Source organism: Protomyctophum bolini, assembly GCF_963924005.1.
Source record: "Protomyctophum bolini genome assembly, chromosome: 9".
NCBI classification, from domain to species: domain Eukaryota; kingdom Metazoa; phylum Chordata; class Actinopteri; order Myctophiformes; family Myctophidae; genus Protomyctophum; species Protomyctophum bolini.
The window spans coordinates 42912704-42932595 of NC_137870.1; the positions used below are offsets into that span (position 1 = coordinate 42912704).

Below are 19892 nucleotides of genomic sequence, written 5' to 3' on the forward strand. Positions count from 1 at the left end.
GCCTACACATACAGTATGTTAATCTCATGCCTACACATACAGTATGCTAATCTCAATTAGAACCCACGATGTCCCTCATGCTCATCTGTGCTTCACATCCACATACGTACGTCGTTGTATGACAGCGTCGTGCAAACGTTTTGAAAGGTTCACAATCTATCGCGAGTTGCTATTTTCACAAATTCTGCCCCCTAAAAAGCAATACTTTGTATCTGTATGTACAGTAATGCCTGTCTGTGTGTCTCTCTGTAGGATCCTGTGGTGAAAAGCCTGTCTTGTCTGAGGGAGGCCATCTATGTGTCCATGAAGACCAACACCTACACCACAGCTCTGCTGGCCTACGTCTTCTCTCTGGCGGGGGAGACGGAGACGCGTGCACTGCTCCTACAACACCTGGACAAGATTGCATCACAAGATGGTGAGAGATAGAAAGACGATGCATTTCAATGATTACTGCATTACTGCTGCATGTTGTCACTGTGCATTTACCAGTAAAGGTTGGTTTTGACGAATGCTTGTTTTGTTTTGTTTGTTGCTTCCCCAGGAGGGTTCCTGCATTGGTCTCAGACCTCCGCCGAGACTTCGGCCTCTCTGTCCGTAGAGATCACCTCCTACGTGCTGCTGGCCAAGCTTGCCAGCCCTGAACCTAGAGCTGCAGACCTGGGTGATGCTGCTCGCATCGTGAGGTGGTTGGCCCGCCAGCAGAACTCCTACGGTGGCTTCTCCTCCACACAGGTTCGGGCTCAAATAATATGTCCTACGATACAGTATATCTGTCTTAGAAGTTCCGGGCGTTTGTAGATAGGTGTTGTGGTTAAAATGCTCACCTTTGAGTTTGAACCGCCGCTCAAGGGCCCCTTACTGGTCTTTCTTTCTTTTCAAAATCTTTTTTATTTTCGTTTTATAACAGTATGGGTGTCAAGTCACAGATTCATAGAAAAAAATAAATATATATATATCAGATTTTAGTATCAGTGACTGGGGTAAACAAACGTACTGTATGATCGTGGGCAGACATAATGAAAAGACTGTTATTATGCAAAACATGGCCCTTCAAGACAAAAGAAAAACATTTTCTCCCCAATTTAGTACAGCCAATTCCCAATTCCCCGGACTCTCTACAAGTACTCCATCTCTGCTAACCCCCACAGTCAGTCGTTGGGAGGGTGAAGAAACTTCATGTACTGTAACTCCTTTTCGTCCCCGTTATATAGTCTGCATGCTTTACTGGTCCGTCTAGATGTCATGTCATGCCCCCATGCTATATAAATAAAGTTTATTTATGGTTTGTGTGCTCTTGTAGGACACCGTAGTGGCTCTCCAGGCTCTGGCTCGTTACTCCACTCTGGTCTTCAGCCCAGAGGGCTCCAGCACTGTGACGGTTAAATCCTCCCAGGGGGACCATGAAGTCTTCCAGGTGGATCAGAGCAACAGACTGCTTTACCAGGAGAGGGCGCTGCAGGACGTGACGGGGAAGTACAGCCTGGAGGTCAAGGGCACTGCGTGTGTCTCAGCGCAGGTCAGCTCACTATCTGTTCAAATGTCATAAGTAATAATGTCATTGTGACCTTGATAGACTACAGGCTTGTAATGGAATCACAGTTTGATAAACATACCGATGTGGGGGGGGGGTGCATATCTTTGGTCCGATGTACTAACAGTCCCCGACACGCAATAGTCCGACACCCTATACCCCAATCCCTAACAGCACGTGGAAGCCATGGGTGAGTCTTAACCGGAGCCTTAGATATAGACAGAGTTACGCAAACTGCGTTCACTTCATGGGGCTTCAGTCCAATGGCGGCTCTTCTACATTGAGAATGCGGGGACAATCACCTGGGACCGGACCGGAAGTAGGCAGACATGCATTGGACTCATGGGCAACAGCCCAGCTTTATTGATCTTAAATCCCTTTATTTTAGATAGTTTTGTAGTAATCGTACAACATAAACATTAAAGAGACTTTAGTTGTTACTGTGCAATGCTTTAAAACAGTTGTCATGTCGCACACGTTGCTTAAAATAGCTCTTATTTTGCGCCGCCCTCGTTGAAAACAATTTATTTCCAGCTCCAGCTTTGTCTCACTTCAGGCGCTCGAGCGCTCGGCGTCTGCCCCCTCAATATCGTAACTCTTTTATTAGATGGCTCTGGTCTTAACCAGCCACGCATGTTGGACCACTGGTATGTCGGATCAACGGATGCCCTGTAACAATACTTTGTAGCAGCATATTAATACCACGGTCTACTGGATTGTGGTATACAGTATGCTATATGCTTTGGGTATAGAGCGTTTCAGAACAACGAGTGGCCCAGGAAATTAATCTCAATGCATTTTTCCCATAGGCATTTCTTAAAGTATTTATTTAAAGACGGTTACGCCGTGGACAAAGCCAACTCGCATCGTGACAAATCATGGGCCGATCAAATCATTAGAAAGAATAAAATAAAGGCAGGAGACGACACTATTTGTTTTGTTTTTCTTCTTATAAATTATTTGATCGGCCCAAAACATTGTGTTTCATTGTCATGATTTGTCACGATCCGAGTTGGTTTTGTCCGCGGCGTAACCGTCTTTAAATAAATATACTTTAAGAAAAGCCTATGGGGAAAAATGCATTGAGATTAATTTCCTGGGCCACTCGTTGTTCTGAAAGGGGGAGGGACTGCGACGCTCTATATGCATAGACAGATAGATGCCTCCTGTGGCTCTGGGGCGTCTGTACTGTATATGTGATGCTGTACGGTATATGTGATGCTGTATATGTGACAAAATGTTCCGTCATGTTCCTTCCTTCGGACGGAAACAAACAAATGCCACTTTACTCTTCGGATCTGATCGTACAAATGAAAACTCTATACTTCTGTTTCCTCAAGATGTCTCTTAACTACAACATCCCGACACCAGTTGAGGAAAGCAGTTTGTCCATCAAGGTCACACCCGAGGCCGAATGCAACAGCAACTCTCTGACACGGACGATGACTCTGAAACTACAAAGCCTGTAAGGATCACCTGTAGACACAGACAATACAGCCATGTCAATGACGCATGTTTTCATACACAACAAACGCACGCAAAAAAATAATAATAATCATACTAAATATGAAATAGTTCACGTTACAACAGAATATACCAAAAAATTAGATTCTTGTAAAATACATTATCAAATATTTTATACCTACAGATATACTGGAAATGAAGCAACAACAAACATGGTGTTGGTTGATGTAACAATGCTTTCTGGATTCATCCCAGACCCAGAGTCTTTGAAAAAGGTGAGATATTGTAAACATTTAGTGAGAAAACCTTTGAACAGTATTTTGTACTGTACATGTTTCTATTTGAGTTACAGAGTTCACAGATAACCAGATCAATGTGATGGTTTCTTCACAGCTGAAGATGGCGCCGCTGGTGGATCGTGTGGAGCAGAAGGACGACCACGTCATTATGTATTTCAAAGAGGTGAGAGACCAGTTCACACCAACACATTATTGTTCAATACAAATCAGACCACCTTTAAAACCCATTCTGACCTGAGATCAGATTCTAAAAGCTATGTTTCTATGTCGGTCGTTCTTCGATTTTTCAAAGATTGCAAACCTACAAGCTCGTAGCGCGCCACTCGGTGCTTGTAGATCTGGGTTCCGGTTAATTCCAAGGGTAAAAATCTAACCTTACAGGTAGGCTAATCTATAGGAACATACTCTTGATCATCTACTGTACATTTCTGCCAACAGTTAACACAAGGAATAGCCATCGACCACGTCTTAGAGCTCATACAGGAAGTCCCAGTTCAGAACCTGAAGCCAGCACTGGTCAAGATCTATGATTACTACCAGCCAAGTGAGTACATGTGTAACGCCCGGGATTCGAACTCGGGCCTCCCACGTGAAAGTCCAACATCTTAACCACTGGACCAAAGGGATATCCCTCTGGACTGGGGGAGATATTAGACTTTTGTCGCCATCAGGCAGAGGCTCTGTGCCACTCTGCTACACATGTACAGTACAGTACAGTACAGTACAGTACAGTACAGTACAGTACAGTACAGTACAGTACAGTACAGTACAGTACAGTACAGTACAGTACAGTACAGTGTTACACAACCTCTCCTGTGGCTATCTGCATAGACTACAACAATACACTACACAACAGTGCTCCTCCTTTTCTCATAGGATTCAATCTACAAAAATACACATTTAAGCATTTTCTTTTTTAACTCTTTATTTTTTTTAATATGCAAGACGAGACACAAAAGACAAACAACTTGGCATGTAAATAAAACAAAAACATCAACAGAAAAAACAGAATAAAAAACATGGGATGTACAGCAACAAGCAACAACAATACATATTACATTTAAGCATTTTAACAACACAAATCATGTCCCTGGCATGCATTTCTGATGTGGGTCCATGGTCAAATACGCATTCATTCGGGGGTCCTTGACATGAAAAGATTTGAAACCACATGCTGCATTAGAAACCTTTTCTCTCATCTAAAGTTTTACTTTTATTATTATTTCAGTTTATTAGACTAATCAGTTGAGACGAATGACAGTCTAAGAAGTCCATAGTTTATTCTGACCCCACATTTATACATGATGGATAAAGACTGTTATTCGTCTCAACTGCTCATATGTTCATGCTGAAACTGACTATAAACGAACATTGGACTAAAATGCAGTGGTGTTTTTGTATCACGCAGGTGACAACATGGAGACCGAATACAGCTATCGTTGTGATTCACAGTAATGGTCATGCGCGTCATAAGCCAGCCGTTCAGCAGGTATTGCATCATCATCATGTGAAGAATGTTACCATTTCATTGTGTTCCTGTTCTATACTGTATGTGCAGTGTGAGGTTTTGAGTGTATCTAAACTTATCTGATCAAAATGATCTAATTATCTGTACTTTTAAATGCTACAGTATATACAATCATATATTAACCCCCCACCCCCTTAAATAATTATAGCTTAAAGGACCATTTCACCACTTTTCAACCTATCTTCATATAATAGGTCTTCACTAATAATTATGATAAAATGGCACAATTCTTTCCTCAGTCTGTGTCTCATAGGAGGGCTGTGGGCAGTTCAGAAAACCGTCCACCAGTGACATCATCAATGGGGAATCCAAGCTAATAGAAACTGCAGGCTTTCTAGTCCTGAAAAGTTGCAATGTGAAAATGGAAGACATTATTCTCACGATAATACAAATCTGACATTTTTTGTAAAGAAATCTTCCTAACGATGATGTCACTGGTGGACGGGTTTCTGAACTGCCCACATCCCTTCTATGAGACACAGATCGATCCCAGGCTGTCGAAGTGTCCTTGAGCAAGACTCTGAACCCCTGTGTGTGTGTGTGTGTGTGTGTGTGTGTGTGTGTGTGTGTGTGTGTGTGTGTGTGTGTGTGTGTGTACAATCTATATGTAAAGCGCTTGGATGCAAGCGGATGTAAAGCGCTATAGTAAATACACCATTTACTATATGTAAAATTACCCCTTTTGAATAAGAAAATACAAATGTAATGTATAGATTCAGAACTGACCTCAATGTTTAGTAGTTTCTTTTAAATATTCCCTTTCCCCCCCCCCCCCCATCCAACAGATGTTTCAAAGAGAACCATCACCAGAACTCATTCTTCAGCCTCATTTGTTGAAAATACACCCGATTAGCATGGAAAATAATACATGTGTGTTCTTCGTGTATGTGTTTGTGTATATTTACATCACGTTTGCATAATGCATTGTGGGTCTCACTGTACTACGTCATATATAAACGGTTTAATAAGCACAGCATTTGTACAGTCTTTAGTGTACAAGAAGTACTCCTGACTGCGATCTGAGGCAAGGCATGGTTGGTTTGACTTCAGCCCTGCACCTTCATGGCATGCACCTTCTCACAAGCAGGACTTTAATTATTTAAAATTAATTAAGATTAGTCACTATTATTGTTTATTCATGGGTTTTGTGTTGTTAAGGTCGGGGTAAGTATGGAGGGCTATACACACCACCTTCCAGCAGGCCGCAGTCAGAGAATGTTCAGTTAAAGCCATATCTTCCATAGGGGTAGATCCACCATGTGCTGATTATGCTGAACTGGCACCAGTGGCGGCCTTATATATGTTTCAATCGTTTCAATTGAAACGGGCCTCGAGCCCGTATAGTGTGTTGTTTGGTTGTAATTGTTCCCACTTCCCAGTGCGTGCACTCACTGCACTATAGCAGCGCTGACAGATGCGATTGCATCATTGTATAGCCAATGCTGCCTTCCAGTTATAAGTAAGAAATTGTTTAATCAAGCGAGCTGCTTTTGTGTATTTTCTACTTGGCTTCTGTTCATGCTTAGAAACGCCCAGATAGAAATGCCATTACATCGGGGATCCGAAATGCGTGTGAAACTGGGGGTCCTTGAAATTAATATGTTTCGGAATCACTGCTGGAGCCGTAAAAATCCTCCCTTATCGGGGTCACTGGCATATGTTTTCAAATGGGGGGTCCGTGGCCTATAATAAATGTTGATTTGGGGGTCCTTGACACGAAAACGTTTGGGAACCTCTGCCCTAAGGAGGTCCTCGATGCACATCCAACTGGAAGGAGACCCCCGGGCAGACCAGGATCAGATGGAGGGATCACATATCTCCAAGATGGTCTGGGAACGCCTCAGGATCCCCCAGAAGTAGTTACTAACGTTGCTCTGGAGAGGGAAGTCTGGAGCTCTCTGGTGGAGCTGTTGCCCCCGCAACCCGACTACGGATAATAAGCGGTTGAAGATGGATGGGTGGATCATGGATGGGTTGTGATAATAAATGTTTTCAGTAATGTCAGCAATGTTAAACAACATTTCAGATGCAATACTGCAATATGCTATGTTTGAGTGGAAAAACTGTAGATGATTGCATAATATTTAAAAGTGCAGATAATTAACTCTCCACAAATATAAATATACACTTATTTATAGGCATGAGACTTCTAGTGATACATTTAGATTAGATTCAGATACATTTATAGACATGCCAGCTATAGGGAGTCTAAATAAAACTCAAATAACAAATGCAGTCACGAGTTTGTAAAAGCATGCAGGTTCAACAGTCGGTAACTATATAAATGTAACTACATCCTTTTATGATTTTGATACCAATTTCAAATCTGTTTAACCCTCAACCTGGGTGATTTTCACCCGGATGTGGTTTTCATAATGTCACTGAGGTCTCAGAGATGGGTGGGTCACTGTGTAGCTTCATGATGCTCAGTGACATTTGATTGATTGATTGATTGATTAACAGTACAGCAGAATTACAGTACATTTCAAGTACAACTCAATACAAAAACAGTTAACTGTGAGTGGACGACACCATAAAGCATTACACTTGTTTACAATAGGGCACACCATTTTCTACCAGCACATATTTGGATAAATATCACCTGGGATTAGTGATGTATAGGATTAATACAAAGGAAAAGTATCCCAGCTCCATTATTTTTTAAGGAATATTTTTAATACCCACATTTCCCCCCCTTTATCATGGCCATATATAGGGCCTATGATCTATTTTTCGTTTTTTTTTCCTGACATTTCATGTTTAAATATTAAAGAAGACTACCTCAAAATCAAATTGCCTTGTAATGCTAATTTGCTATATTTTAATATATTTTGAAATATTTGTTTTATGCACTACAATTACATTGGGTAAAATATACCAGGGTTTAGTGATGGTGTAACAAAAGTTGGGTTTAATGTTCTATACAGTTAGGCCTATAGGATTTATATTTCATAGGCTATATTTAAAACAAGAAATTAGCAATTCATTTTGTGAATGTATTTTACTATGTAGATTTTCTTTACATTCAATTGATTGATTGAAGTATTTATTGACAGTTTGCAGAATGACAGTACATTTCAAGTACAACTCAATACTAAGACTGTTAACTGTGAGTGGACGACACCATAAACCAAAGCATTACACTAGTATGTTTACAATAGGCCCCACGTACCATTTTCAATTCATCAACGTTAGTATCCACGATAAATATATAAAACTATATTTATTTATTTCATTTTACTTTTTTTATTTGTTTGTGGAGTCAGAGTCGTCTAGGCCTACTGTATAAATACCAAACCAAACACATCTTTGTGAATACTTGCAATACTCAATTCCTTAATTTCGAAACTGGTCTAATTACCGCCACCATCTGGCGAAGTCAGGTTAAGTCTCACAATGTGTCCCTGTTCTGTCAGAAGACGTTGAGGGGTGATTTCACCCTCCGGCCACAAAGCACAGCCAGCCCAGTCTAATTAATTTGACTCAGGTCAGGTGTGCACTCGTCTCAGGCAGCTTAAATCAGCGTTCACCTCCACCACGGGCATTGTTGCTCACTCACTGCTGTGTGAGTGTATGTAGCAGGCAGCAGTAGAGACAACTGATTCTGTATCCCTCAGTCATGGCTCTCTGTAGGATTCAGACGTGGACATGGATTCTGTCTGCCTGTTTAACCTGGATTTCTATCAGTCAAGCAGCAGCAGGACCGTAAGTACATAGAGCTACACTCCACAGCTCATTTGAATGTCTGTTTGGTTATATTATTTTGTTCTTGAAAGTTGGAAGAGTACATTTTAGTTTACAGTTTAGGCTTTTAGCAAATATAACGATGTATGTATAAACATTTCCATGAATTTATAGGCAATACATGGTGACCATTCCTGCAGTAATCCAAGCCGGCTCGGAGACCATGTTCTGCGTGGATTTTATGAAGCCCAACGAAAATCTCAACATCACCATCTTTCTAGTTTACCCTAACTCGAACAAAACTATCTTCCAGAAGACTACAGACAAACCATTCCTCCACCGTGGTCTATTCCAGGTCACCTCTGGCACAGAATAAAGTTGATTTCACTTGGTTTTGTTGTTCCCATTTCAACATAATGCTAACTTTTCCTGTATCCACCACAGGCTTGTCCACTAGTGACTAATGAACTGGTGCTGAGTCTTGTTGTGGTGGTGGAAGGACCAACATTCCTATCCAGAGAAGTCAGGAAAATAATGATCAAATCCTACAAAAACATTACTTTCATCCAAACTGATAAACCAATCTACCTCCCTGGACAAACGGGTAAATGCTGTCTCATGAGATTTAACTACATTTGCACAATTTGAAAATGAAGTTGAGTAAGAGTTTTATAAACGACTAAGTTGGAGAAAGGAATGTCATCAGTTGTGAGTCGACAGCTGTCCCATTTAATAGCATTTATTCAATCAATTCCTTTGTAGATAATTGTATCCAATGTCATTTATTGCAGTGAAATTCAGAATCTTTACCATGAATACCACGTTCGCGCCTGTCAATGAGCTGGTGAGTGGTTGCTACTTGTATTACAAACGTGTGTGTGTGTGTGCAGTTCAATATTTTCTGGAGAAAATGTAGGCTATATGAAAACTAGACAAGGGCTCTGGAGTGCAGGTTTTCTGTCCAATCGGCAGATGGCTGCTCAGATGGCTGACGAGACTACTCACAAGGGGGAAAATGCCATCTCCAGACTGAATCAGCTGTTGGGGAGGGGAGGGGAGGGGAGAAGTGTGATTTGAGTCTGGCTTATTAGCCAGGCTACCTCTGTTCTGTCTGCTATTAAGCTAATGTGGATATACATGTACATTTGTGACGACTACAGTATAGAAATGTTCAGAGTGTTTGATAGTGAGACTGATACAGATGATAGTTCCTGTTTAACAGAATTGTCTCTTTTTTTTCTCCTATCTTTCAGTACAAGATGGTAGAGATTGAGGTAAGACTCACTGTGTTTGACATATAATGACATGCACCGCATATAATTACCAAATCAGATGTCATACGACTACAGATGAGATTGTTTGTGATGATATGGTTGTCCGTTGCCTCTTCTCTCCACAACTCTCGTTTGACCAGGATGCTCATGGTAACCGCATTGCACAGTGGTTGAACCAAATGTCTAATGAGAGCATTGTGGAGCATTCTTACCCATTGAACCCTGAGGCCCACGAAGGACCCTACAGAGTTATTGTTCATGTTGACGGCATGGTACAGGATCATTATTTCAAGGTGGAGAAATACGGTAAGGGTTCATTTGTTGGTCGCTCTACACTACAGCACGCCCAAGCTGATCTGACGAGTGTTAAATTGGGTTGAGGTCTGGACTCGTTTTATTTTGCTGTGTTGCTCAGTCCATGAATGTCTGGTCCTTACAAGCTGTACCTCATTGAAAAGGTGACTAATCAATGATAAAAATACAATAAGAATTGGTATTAAAGGGGAGAAATGATCTACCCAAAGTTAAAGTTTCAGAACTTTTTGTGAAGAGTTTAATTCAAGAATCTAAAATTTCTATATTATGAAAAGTCTCACCTATTAAAACATTAAGCATGTATGTGAAAATGGTTCTCTTGTGCGGCATCTACTTTCATGTCAAAAAATTGTCCACAGTTTTGCCAAGATTTGAAGTCAAATTGGAAGTGGATGACAAGCTGAGCATTGAACAAAAAGAATTTACAGCTAAAGTTTGTGCAACGTAAGTTATCTTGGCTTTTCTGTTCCTGTGGTCTTTGTCTACACTTAAGTTAAAACATTGTGGTTTCCCACAATGTGTTAATTTACAGCAAGCCTACTTTCCTGCATGGAAAAAACGCCTTAAAATGTTATGTCTGCTATGGGTGACTACCTTTTTAGAGATTAGTTTGTACGTCTCTTCATCAGGTACACCTATGGACAGCCTGTGCCTGCTACGATAGAAGTGGAGGTCTGCCGACCACTTGATCGATACAGTGTTCCTGTTCCTGGCATGACTGTGCCCTGTCATAAAGAGAGTAAACGGGTAATATGATCTATTATATATATATATATAAATTGTGCAGTGAAAAAATTGAACATTTTGCAACGCTGGTACTAGATTAAAGGCAATTGGTTTCTCAGTTGCCACTACTGACTGACTTTGTTCATTTGGATTACATATAAGTCGGCTTCCTTGTTATGCAGCTACAATCCCAAAAATGTACACACTTTGCTAGTTTTGAGATGGCTCAGGGTAGAAGACTGTGTTAAGCAGTCTGAGATGGCTCAGGGTAGAAGACTGTGTTAAGCTTAAGCAGTTTCGAGATGGCTCAGGGTAGAAGATGGTCAGTCTGTTTGAAGATGGCCAAAGAAACAGTGACCTCAATCCCCTCATACCTAGACTATTGAGTTATCCCTTTTAGCCTTAATGTCTTGCACTAAAGTATTCAATCAATGATCTTGGATATTTCATAAAAGCAACGGTTAAACTATCTTCAATACATGGTTTGGCTATGGCTAACAAAACATTTTACATATTGTACTAAATGTCTATGAACACTGTTTCACAAATTGCAGAATAGGTCTTGGCCAACGCTTTGCCTGGCTTTGGCTTTTGCTTTAATCCATGACGTTATGTGCCTAAATGCCCTCATCAACTTTATGGCAATCTATAACCATTGGCTTCTGAGGTCTATCTGGTGCACACGAGGAATAGAAGGGGAGAATCTCAGTCAATCACACATTATGTATTTTCTTTTCCTCTTGTACACAGACGTCTGGGAAGGGCTGTGGAACTTTCACTTTCAATATGACAACTTTCACCACACCTGCCCAAAAGTCTCTTGATGATAAACTGCAACTCAATGCAAAAGTAGAGGAAGATGGAACAGGCAAGTCTTCACACTGTTGGAACCGTTTCAAGCAGAAATGAAGCCCTGAGCTTATAGTAGCTCATCAATGTTTCTAACACTGAAATGACATGGGGTTTTCTCCACAGGTATTGCACTGTCTGCACAAGAAAAGGTGGTCGCTCTTGTTTATTGTGTTGGATCTCTTTCCTTCATTGAAACACCCATGGTGTATAAGGAGCAATCAGTGATTGCAGGAAAAGTAAGTCCAAATGCTTCATAGTTATAGTTGTACACATTTGGCCATATTATTATGCACTCTGTATATAATCTGTTTATTTCCGACAGGTCAAAGCACGTTACTTTAATAACGCACCCATTCCTGACATGACGGTGTACCTGTTTGAGGGTCAACGGCGGTCAACGGCGCATACAATATTGTACGCATACGATATTGTCAGGACTGACCGCAACGGTGAGGCCAGTTTCTCATTCAACACGACAGACTCCAAAGACCCTGCAGGACAGGACATCTTTCTCACAGTAAGTCAGCCTTGGTTATGTAATTTCCTGCACGAGAAGGTTGTCATTTTAGAAAGGTGAAGGCACAGACTGGCACTCCAAACTATGTGTGTGTGTGTATATATATATACATGTACAGTATGAGCCTTAACCCAGTCCCCCAGGAGTCTACATTGAAGTCCATTTTTCACGTCACACCAAATCTATGAAAATGGCAGCTCCAAGGTTATGTGTGTCGGATCATAGGGTACAAGAGTTCCAAAATGTTGCTGAAGCATCACCGGAGGTCTAAAAAGGGAACGTATAATGCAAACTAATATTCTGGTTGACTGACTTTAATTTAACCTCTCTCATCAAGGCTAGTGCGACAACAGAGTTGCAGTACCATATGTACAGAGTGCCACACATTGAGGAAGGGAAACATCAGCTGTCCCTGGTCCAGGAAGGCACCGTTGACCCCAAGACCGTGAGCTCACTGGAGGTGAAGAGGACCTGGAACCCACTGGTCTGCAATGGAGAAAACAACATCACCGTCCACTACACTGTAGTTGGAGAGACTGCAGGCCGCGTGGACCTGGTCTACCTGGTGAGTAGTACCACACTGCTTGGCTGGGCACGCCGGCCAACTCAATTAATTGGCATAAAGTTTACTGGAGACATTGGGGAAACCTGGGACTACGGTGTCTGTGGGTGAGAAACCAGACCGCCTATAAAGTCCTGCAGCATACAATAAATTGAGCAGGTATCTGGTTTCTTAGAAAATCTTCGAGGTGCATTAACTGCCGAACGGAAGTTCTTACTGTCATTTTGTTCTCCAGAAATAATGCACCCTTTACAGATTGTTTACATGGCTGTTTAGCAGAGCTGAACTAAGGTGCTATTTACACGAGGATGGTGTTCATATAAAACGTCAAAATAAAGTATCGTTTGCTGCTGTCATTTAGACGAGAACCGTGTTCTCATGAGGTGAAAACGCAACAAAGTGAAACCACCTTCCAGAGTGGAAATCTTTCAGAACGCCGTTTTATCCCTTCTCCGTGTAAACGGGCAAAACGGTGAAGCCGCAAAACTTATGACATCATGGCTCACGTTGGCTCACAGCGCATATGTTTATTACATTGATGCAGAGCCATATAATTATGATATAATGGCGTTCCTGAACAAGCCTCCCTCCTCGCCTACAAAGTGCTGCTCATCGGTGATGGTGAATGTAAATAAAAAGCCTTGTGATAGGCGGCGGCAGCAGCGTTTATGTAGCCTAATGTATTATACAATATATACCATCCCGTGGCGCGCTTTGCCTGCATGCCCAGTGGCACTGTTTTTTGGCAAATCTAAGCTAGCAAATTTAAGACCATCTCTTCAAAACAAGAGTATCCTCTAGAGTATTGAGAAAAAGTTTAATTTGCACATTAAAACTACAAATTAATCATTTAAATGATGCTATAAGACACACATTATGTTTCTTTGTTATTTAATTACTTATTTTTTACACAGAAACATAATGTGTCTTTACAATAGCTGTAATGTAATAATAAAACTAATGTAACGTAATCATTATTTAATTAACGACACTTTTATTCTGAAAGCAACCGGATGTCTTAAATTTGCTAGCTCTCAAACAGGAAGTTCTAGATTTGCCAAAAAGACGGAGCCGTGTTGCGCAGGCTTGCGTGAAAGGGTTCTTCTTGTACGTGTGACCTGTCTATTTGGCAGCCCGTCATCGCCACCTAGCGACATTATAGCATTGTAAAGGGTCTCGTGTAAATACAGTCTAGCGGCGTCTATATACAGTCTAGCACCGTCTATATACACTCTAGCACCGTCTATATACAGTCTAGCGGCGTCTATATACAGTCTAGCGGCGTCTATATACAGTCTAGCACCGTCTATATACAGTCTAGCACCGTCTATATACACTCTAGCACCGTCTATATACAGTCTAGCGGCGTCTATATACAGTCTAGCGGCGTCTATATACAGTCTAGCGGCGTCTATATACAGTCTAGCACCGTCTATATACACTCTAGCACCGTCTATATACAGTCTAGCGGCGTCTATATACAGTCTAGCACCGTCTATATACAGTCTAGCACCGTCTATATACAGTCTAGCGGCGTCTATATACAGTCTAGCACCGTCTATATACAGTCTAGCGGCGTCTATATACAGTCTAGCACCGTCTATATACAGTCTAGCACCGTCTATATACAGTCTAGCACTGTCTATATACAGTCTAGAACGGTCTATATACAGTCTAGCGGCGTCTAAATACAGTCTAGCGGCGTCTATATACAGTCTAGCGGCGTCTATATACAGTCTAGCGGCGTCTATATACAGTCTAGCGGCGTCTATATACAGTCTAGCGGCGTCTATATACAGTCTAGCGGCGTCTATATACAGTCTAGCGGCGTCTATATACAGTCTAGCGGCGTCTATATACAGTCTAGCACCGTCTATATACAGTCTAGCAGCGTCTATATACAGTCTAGCACCGTCTATATACAGTCTAGCACCGTCTATATACAGTCTAGCACTGTCTATATACAGTCTAGAACGGTCTATATACAGTCTAGCACCGTCTATATACAGTCTAGCACTGTCTATATACAGTCTAGAACGGTCTATATACAGTCTAGCGGCGTCTAAATACAGTCTAGCGGCGTCTATATACAGTCTAGCGGCGTCTATATACAGTCTAGCGGCGTCTATATACAGTCTAGCGGCGTCTATATACAGTCTAGCACCGTCTATATACAGTCTAGCGGCGTCTATATACAGTCTAGCGGCGTCTATATACAGTCTAGCGGCGTCTATATACAGTCTAGCGGCGTCTATATACAGTCTAGCGGCGTCTATATACAGTCTAGCACCGTCTATATACAGTCTAGCACCGTCTATATACAGTCTAGCGGCGTCTATATACAGTCTAGCGGCGTCTATATACAGTCTAGCACGGTCTATATACAGTCTAGCGGCGTCTATATACAGTCTAGCACGGTCTATATACAGTCTAGCGGCGTCTATATACAGTCTAGCGGCGTCTATATACAGTCTAGCACCGTCTATATACAGTCTAGCGGCGTCTATATACAGTCTAGCACGGTCTATATACAGTCTAGCGGCGTCTATATACAGTCTAGCACGGTCTATATACAGTCTAGCGGCGTCTATATACAGTCTAGCGGCGTCTATATACAGTCTAGCGGCGTCTATATACAGTCTAGCACCGTCTATATACAGTCTAGCGGCGTCTATATACAGTCTAGCGGCGTCTATATACAGTCTAGCGGCGTCTATATACAGTCTAGCGGCGTCTATATACAGTCTAGCGGCGTCTATATACAGTCTAGCGGCGTCTATATACAGTCTAGCACCGTCTATATACAGTCTAGCACCGTCTATATACAGTCTAGCACCGTCTATATACAGTCTAGCACCGTCTATATACAGTCTAGCACCGTCTATATACAGTCTAGCACCGTCTATATACAGTCTAGCGGCGTCTATATACAGTCTAGCGGCGTCTATATACAGTCTAGCGGCGTCTATATACAGTCTAGCACCGTCTATATACAGTCTAGCGGCGTCTATATACAGTCTAGCGGCGTCTATATACAGTCTAGCGGCGTCTATATACAGTCTAGCGGCGTCTATATACAGTCTAGCGGCGTCTATATACAGTCTAGCACCGTCTATATACAGTCTAGCACCGTCTATATACAGTCTAGCGGCGTCTATATACAGTCTAGCGGCGTCTATATACAGTCTAGCACCGTCTATATACAGTCTAGCACCGTCTATATACAGTCTAGCGGCGTCTATATACAGTCTAGCGGCGTCTATATACAGTCTAGCACGGTCTATATACAGTCTAGCGGCGTCTATATACAGTCTAGCGGCGTCTATATACAGTCTAGCACGGTCTATATACAGTCTAGCGGCGTCTATATACAGTCTAGCGGCGTCTATATACAGTCTAGCACCGTCTATATAGTCTAGCGGCGTCTATATACAGTCTAGCACGGTCTATATACAGTCTAGCGGCGTCTATATACAGTCTAGCACGGTCTATATACAGTCTAGCGGCGTCTATATACAGTCTAGCGGCGTCTATATACAGTCTAGCGGCGTCTATATACAGTCTAGCACCGTCTATATACAGTCTAGCGGCGTCTATATACAGTCTAGCGGCGTCTATATACAGTCTAGCGGCGTCTATATACAGTCTAGCGGCGTCTATATACAGTCTAGCGGCGTCTATATACAGTCTAGCGGCGTCTATATACAGTCTAGCACCGTCTATATACAGTCTAGCACCGTCTATATACAGTCTAGCACCGTCTATATACAGTCTAGCACCGTCTATATACAGTCTAGCACCGTCTATATACAGTCTAGCGGCGTCTATATACAGTCTAGCGGCGTCTATATACACTCTAGCGGCGTCTATATACAGTCTAGCACCGTCTATATACAGTCTAGCGGCGTCTATATACAGTCTAGCAGCGTCTATATACAGTCTAGCGGCGTCTATATACAGTCTAGCGGCGTCTATATACAGTCTAGCGGCGTCTATATACAGTCTAGCGGCGTCTATATACAGTCTAGCGGCGTCTATATACAGTCTAGCGGCGTCTATATACAGTCTAGCGGCGTCTATATACAGTCTAGCACCGTCTATATACAGTCTAGCGGCGTCTATATACAGTCTAGCGGCGTCTATATACAGTCTAGCACCGTCTATATACAGTCTAGCGGCGTCTATATACACTCTAGCGGCGTCTATATACAGTCTAGCGGCGTCTATATACAGTCTAGCGGCGTCTATATACAGTCTAGCGGCGTCTATATACAGTCTAGCGGCGTCTATATACACTCTAGCGGCGTCTATATACAGTCTAGCGCCGTCTATATACAGTCTAGCGCCGTCTATATACAGTCTAGCGGCGTCTATATACAGTCTAGCACCGTCTATATACAGTCTAGCACCGTCTATATACAGTCTAGCGGCGTCTATATACAGTCTAGCGGCGTCTATATACAGTCTAGCACCGTCTATATACAGTCTAGCACCGTCTATATACAGTCTAGCGGCGTCTATATAGTCTAGCGGCGTCTATATACACTCTAGCGGCGTCTATATACAGTCTAGCGCCGTCTATATACAGTCTAGCGGCGTCTATATACAGTCTAGCACCGTCTATATACAGTCTAGCACCGTCTATATACAGTCTAGCACCGTCTATATACAGTCTAGCGGCGTCTATATACAGTCTAACTCCGTTGAGACTGCGTTCGGTCACATCATGGGACTGTGTGTGTGTGTGTGTGCGTGTGTGTGTGTGTGTGTGTGTGTGTGTGTGTGTGTGTCTCTCACCATGTGGCTGCCGTCGGTCCACCGGAAGTCGTTGTCAAACATCTTATCGTTGAGGCCGATCCACTGGTAGTCCTGCCCCAGACCTAGTGCCAGCCAAACATAACACTTCACACTGGGCCCTTTTTAGGACTTTTCACTCTCACAAATAAGAGAGAAGAGAGACAATAGAGAGAGAGAGAGAGAGAGAGAAAGAGAGAGAGAGAGAGAGAGAGAGAGAGAGAGAGTAGCATTTTCTACAGTACAGTGAGTACACATGAATCATTCTTCCTGAGATAACATGACCGTGTTTAGGGTTAGTGCATAGCGTGTAGTTTGACACTGCAGAGGGAGTGCATAGCGTGTAGTTTGACACGGCAGAGGGAGTGCATAGCGTGTAGTTTGACACTGCAGAAGGAGTGTGTAGCCTTTTGGTGTTTTAAACATTGTGTTATAATTTATCTATTGAAAAAATAGCAGACCAACAAGCTCATAGCTTGTAGGTCTGCTGCTTTTGAAAAATCATAAGAATGCGGCGCAAATCTTTGTATATATATTCTTTCAAAGTGAATGTTTTTTAACTCCGGTCTAAATGGGTTAATGCTTTCGCGTGAAGCCATAGCATGATCAAGGAGGGAGTTCATTTACAAAAGAACATGACTATTTATTTTTATTCTTTTGATGGTAAACATGCTGGCGGCCAGTCTTTTTGACCCGAAGACAACGCATGCAAAGGTTTAAAGAGCAACTGTTTGTGGGGCTGATATGGTTCCCGTTTCGCATTTGAGTAAATGGTGCGCTGTGACTGGCCAGTCGCTGTGATTGACAGCCTACACCTAAACCTAACCCTAACCTTAACCTCAGTAAAACTATACCTAACCCTAACCTCAGTAAAACTATGCCTAAACCTAACCCTAACCTCAGTAAAACTATACCTAAACCTAACCCTAACCTTAACCTCAGTAAAACTATGCCTAAACCTAAACCTAACCCTAACCTCAGTAAAACTATACCTAAACCTAACCCTAACCTTAACATCAGTAAAACTATACCTAAACCTAACCCTAACCTCAGTAAAACTATACCTAAACCTAACCTCAGTAAAGCATACCTAAACCTAACCTCAGTCAAACTAGCGCAGTGGCTGGGGGGCGTTTCCAAGAACCCGAATGCGAAACGGATACCATATTAGCGTTTGTGGGACGTACGGTTGACGTAGTGTTGCTCCTCGTGGGACAGCAGGCTGGTCAGGTGGGCCCCGTGGACACGACACTCCCTCTCAGCCGCGTCCCAGCTCTTCCTGGTGGGGAAGTAGCGTAGCAGTGACCCTGGAACTTGTGCCATCCGTAGTCACATGTCTCCGTGTCTGGTGAGAGGGAGAGAGGAGGACACGTAGCTCATGAGTTTACCTTCTTCGATGTGTTATCCTGCATGGACTTAAGTTATTTAAACAAAGGAAAGGAAAGGAAAGGAAAATGAGTGATAGTTTTGAACCAAATGGACCCTCACAGGTTAATGTACACATGAACACATGGATATGGGTCCATCTGCACTCTTAAGAGTGCAGATGTTCCATTAATGTTCCATTAAAGTCAGTGAGCTTCCCAAACCCTATTCCTTAGTTTCCCAAAACAGGGACCCATATGCGGGTCGCACACCAATTTGTATGGGTCGTGAGTAAATTCCCCCTTTTGTTGTTTTTGTTTCCTACCTGTATATATTTTGTATTATTATAAAGAGATGATACGCATGGAAGAATGGTGGTTCTTTAATGCATTTTGACCTGAGATCAGATTCCAAAAATGTCTTAAATCCTGACAGTTTAAAAAAATAGCAGACCTACAAGCTCGTAGATCTGCTATTTTTCAAGCTTGTAGTGCTTTTAGGTCTGCTATTGAACACTCTTTTTTTAACCTGACCAATAACAGTAGCTTATCTGTCCAATACTTTTTGCCTAACCAATAACATTAGCCTCTGTCTAATACATGTTTTAATTTTATTATAAGAGGTCTTTAATACAAATACAATATTGAAATAAGAATACCATAGCAGCATACTGGGCTCAACATTGAGTTTGCAATCACAGAAGAACTACCATCAAAACATTAAATTATAACAAGTTATAGTTGGTACAATATATATATAGCACATACCTGTAAGAACAGACAAATAAAACACATATTTGTAGTTGGAACTGGTCCACTGCTTCCTCAGACTGTCTGTGGGCAACACAACACAAACAGTAAACACACTTTATTTTCGTGCAAAAAGAATAACACTGCGTGACGTCATCACTAGTCCCCGTGATAAACCAAAAGCTGTTTACAAAAAGATTCATTGCTCTCAGATAATATTATCATAATG

The 19892-nt window shown here is 42.0% G+C and overlaps 1 protein-coding gene across 1 annotated transcript in view; it reads left to right on the top strand.

The window, feature by feature from the left end:
* Nucleotides 1-19892, top strand: part of LOC308321885 (uncharacterized protein) — a gene marked incomplete at both ends in the record, with an annotated part of 61904 nt that overhangs the window by 7410 nt on the left and 34602 nt on the right. Inside the window, 12 exon segments of the mRNA XM_080772981.1 lie at nt 253-418; nt 545-735; nt 1304-1519; nt 2875-2999; nt 3183-3273; nt 3392-3460; nt 3736-3841; nt 9301-9353; nt 9763-9783; nt 9924-10055; nt 11999-12193; nt 12531-12758. Of these exon segments, the coding sequence (XP_080629107.1) occupies nt 253-418; nt 545-735; nt 1304-1519; nt 2875-2999; nt 3183-3273; nt 3392-3460; nt 3736-3841; nt 9301-9353; nt 9763-9783; nt 9924-10055; nt 11999-12193; nt 12531-12758 (1593 nt within the window).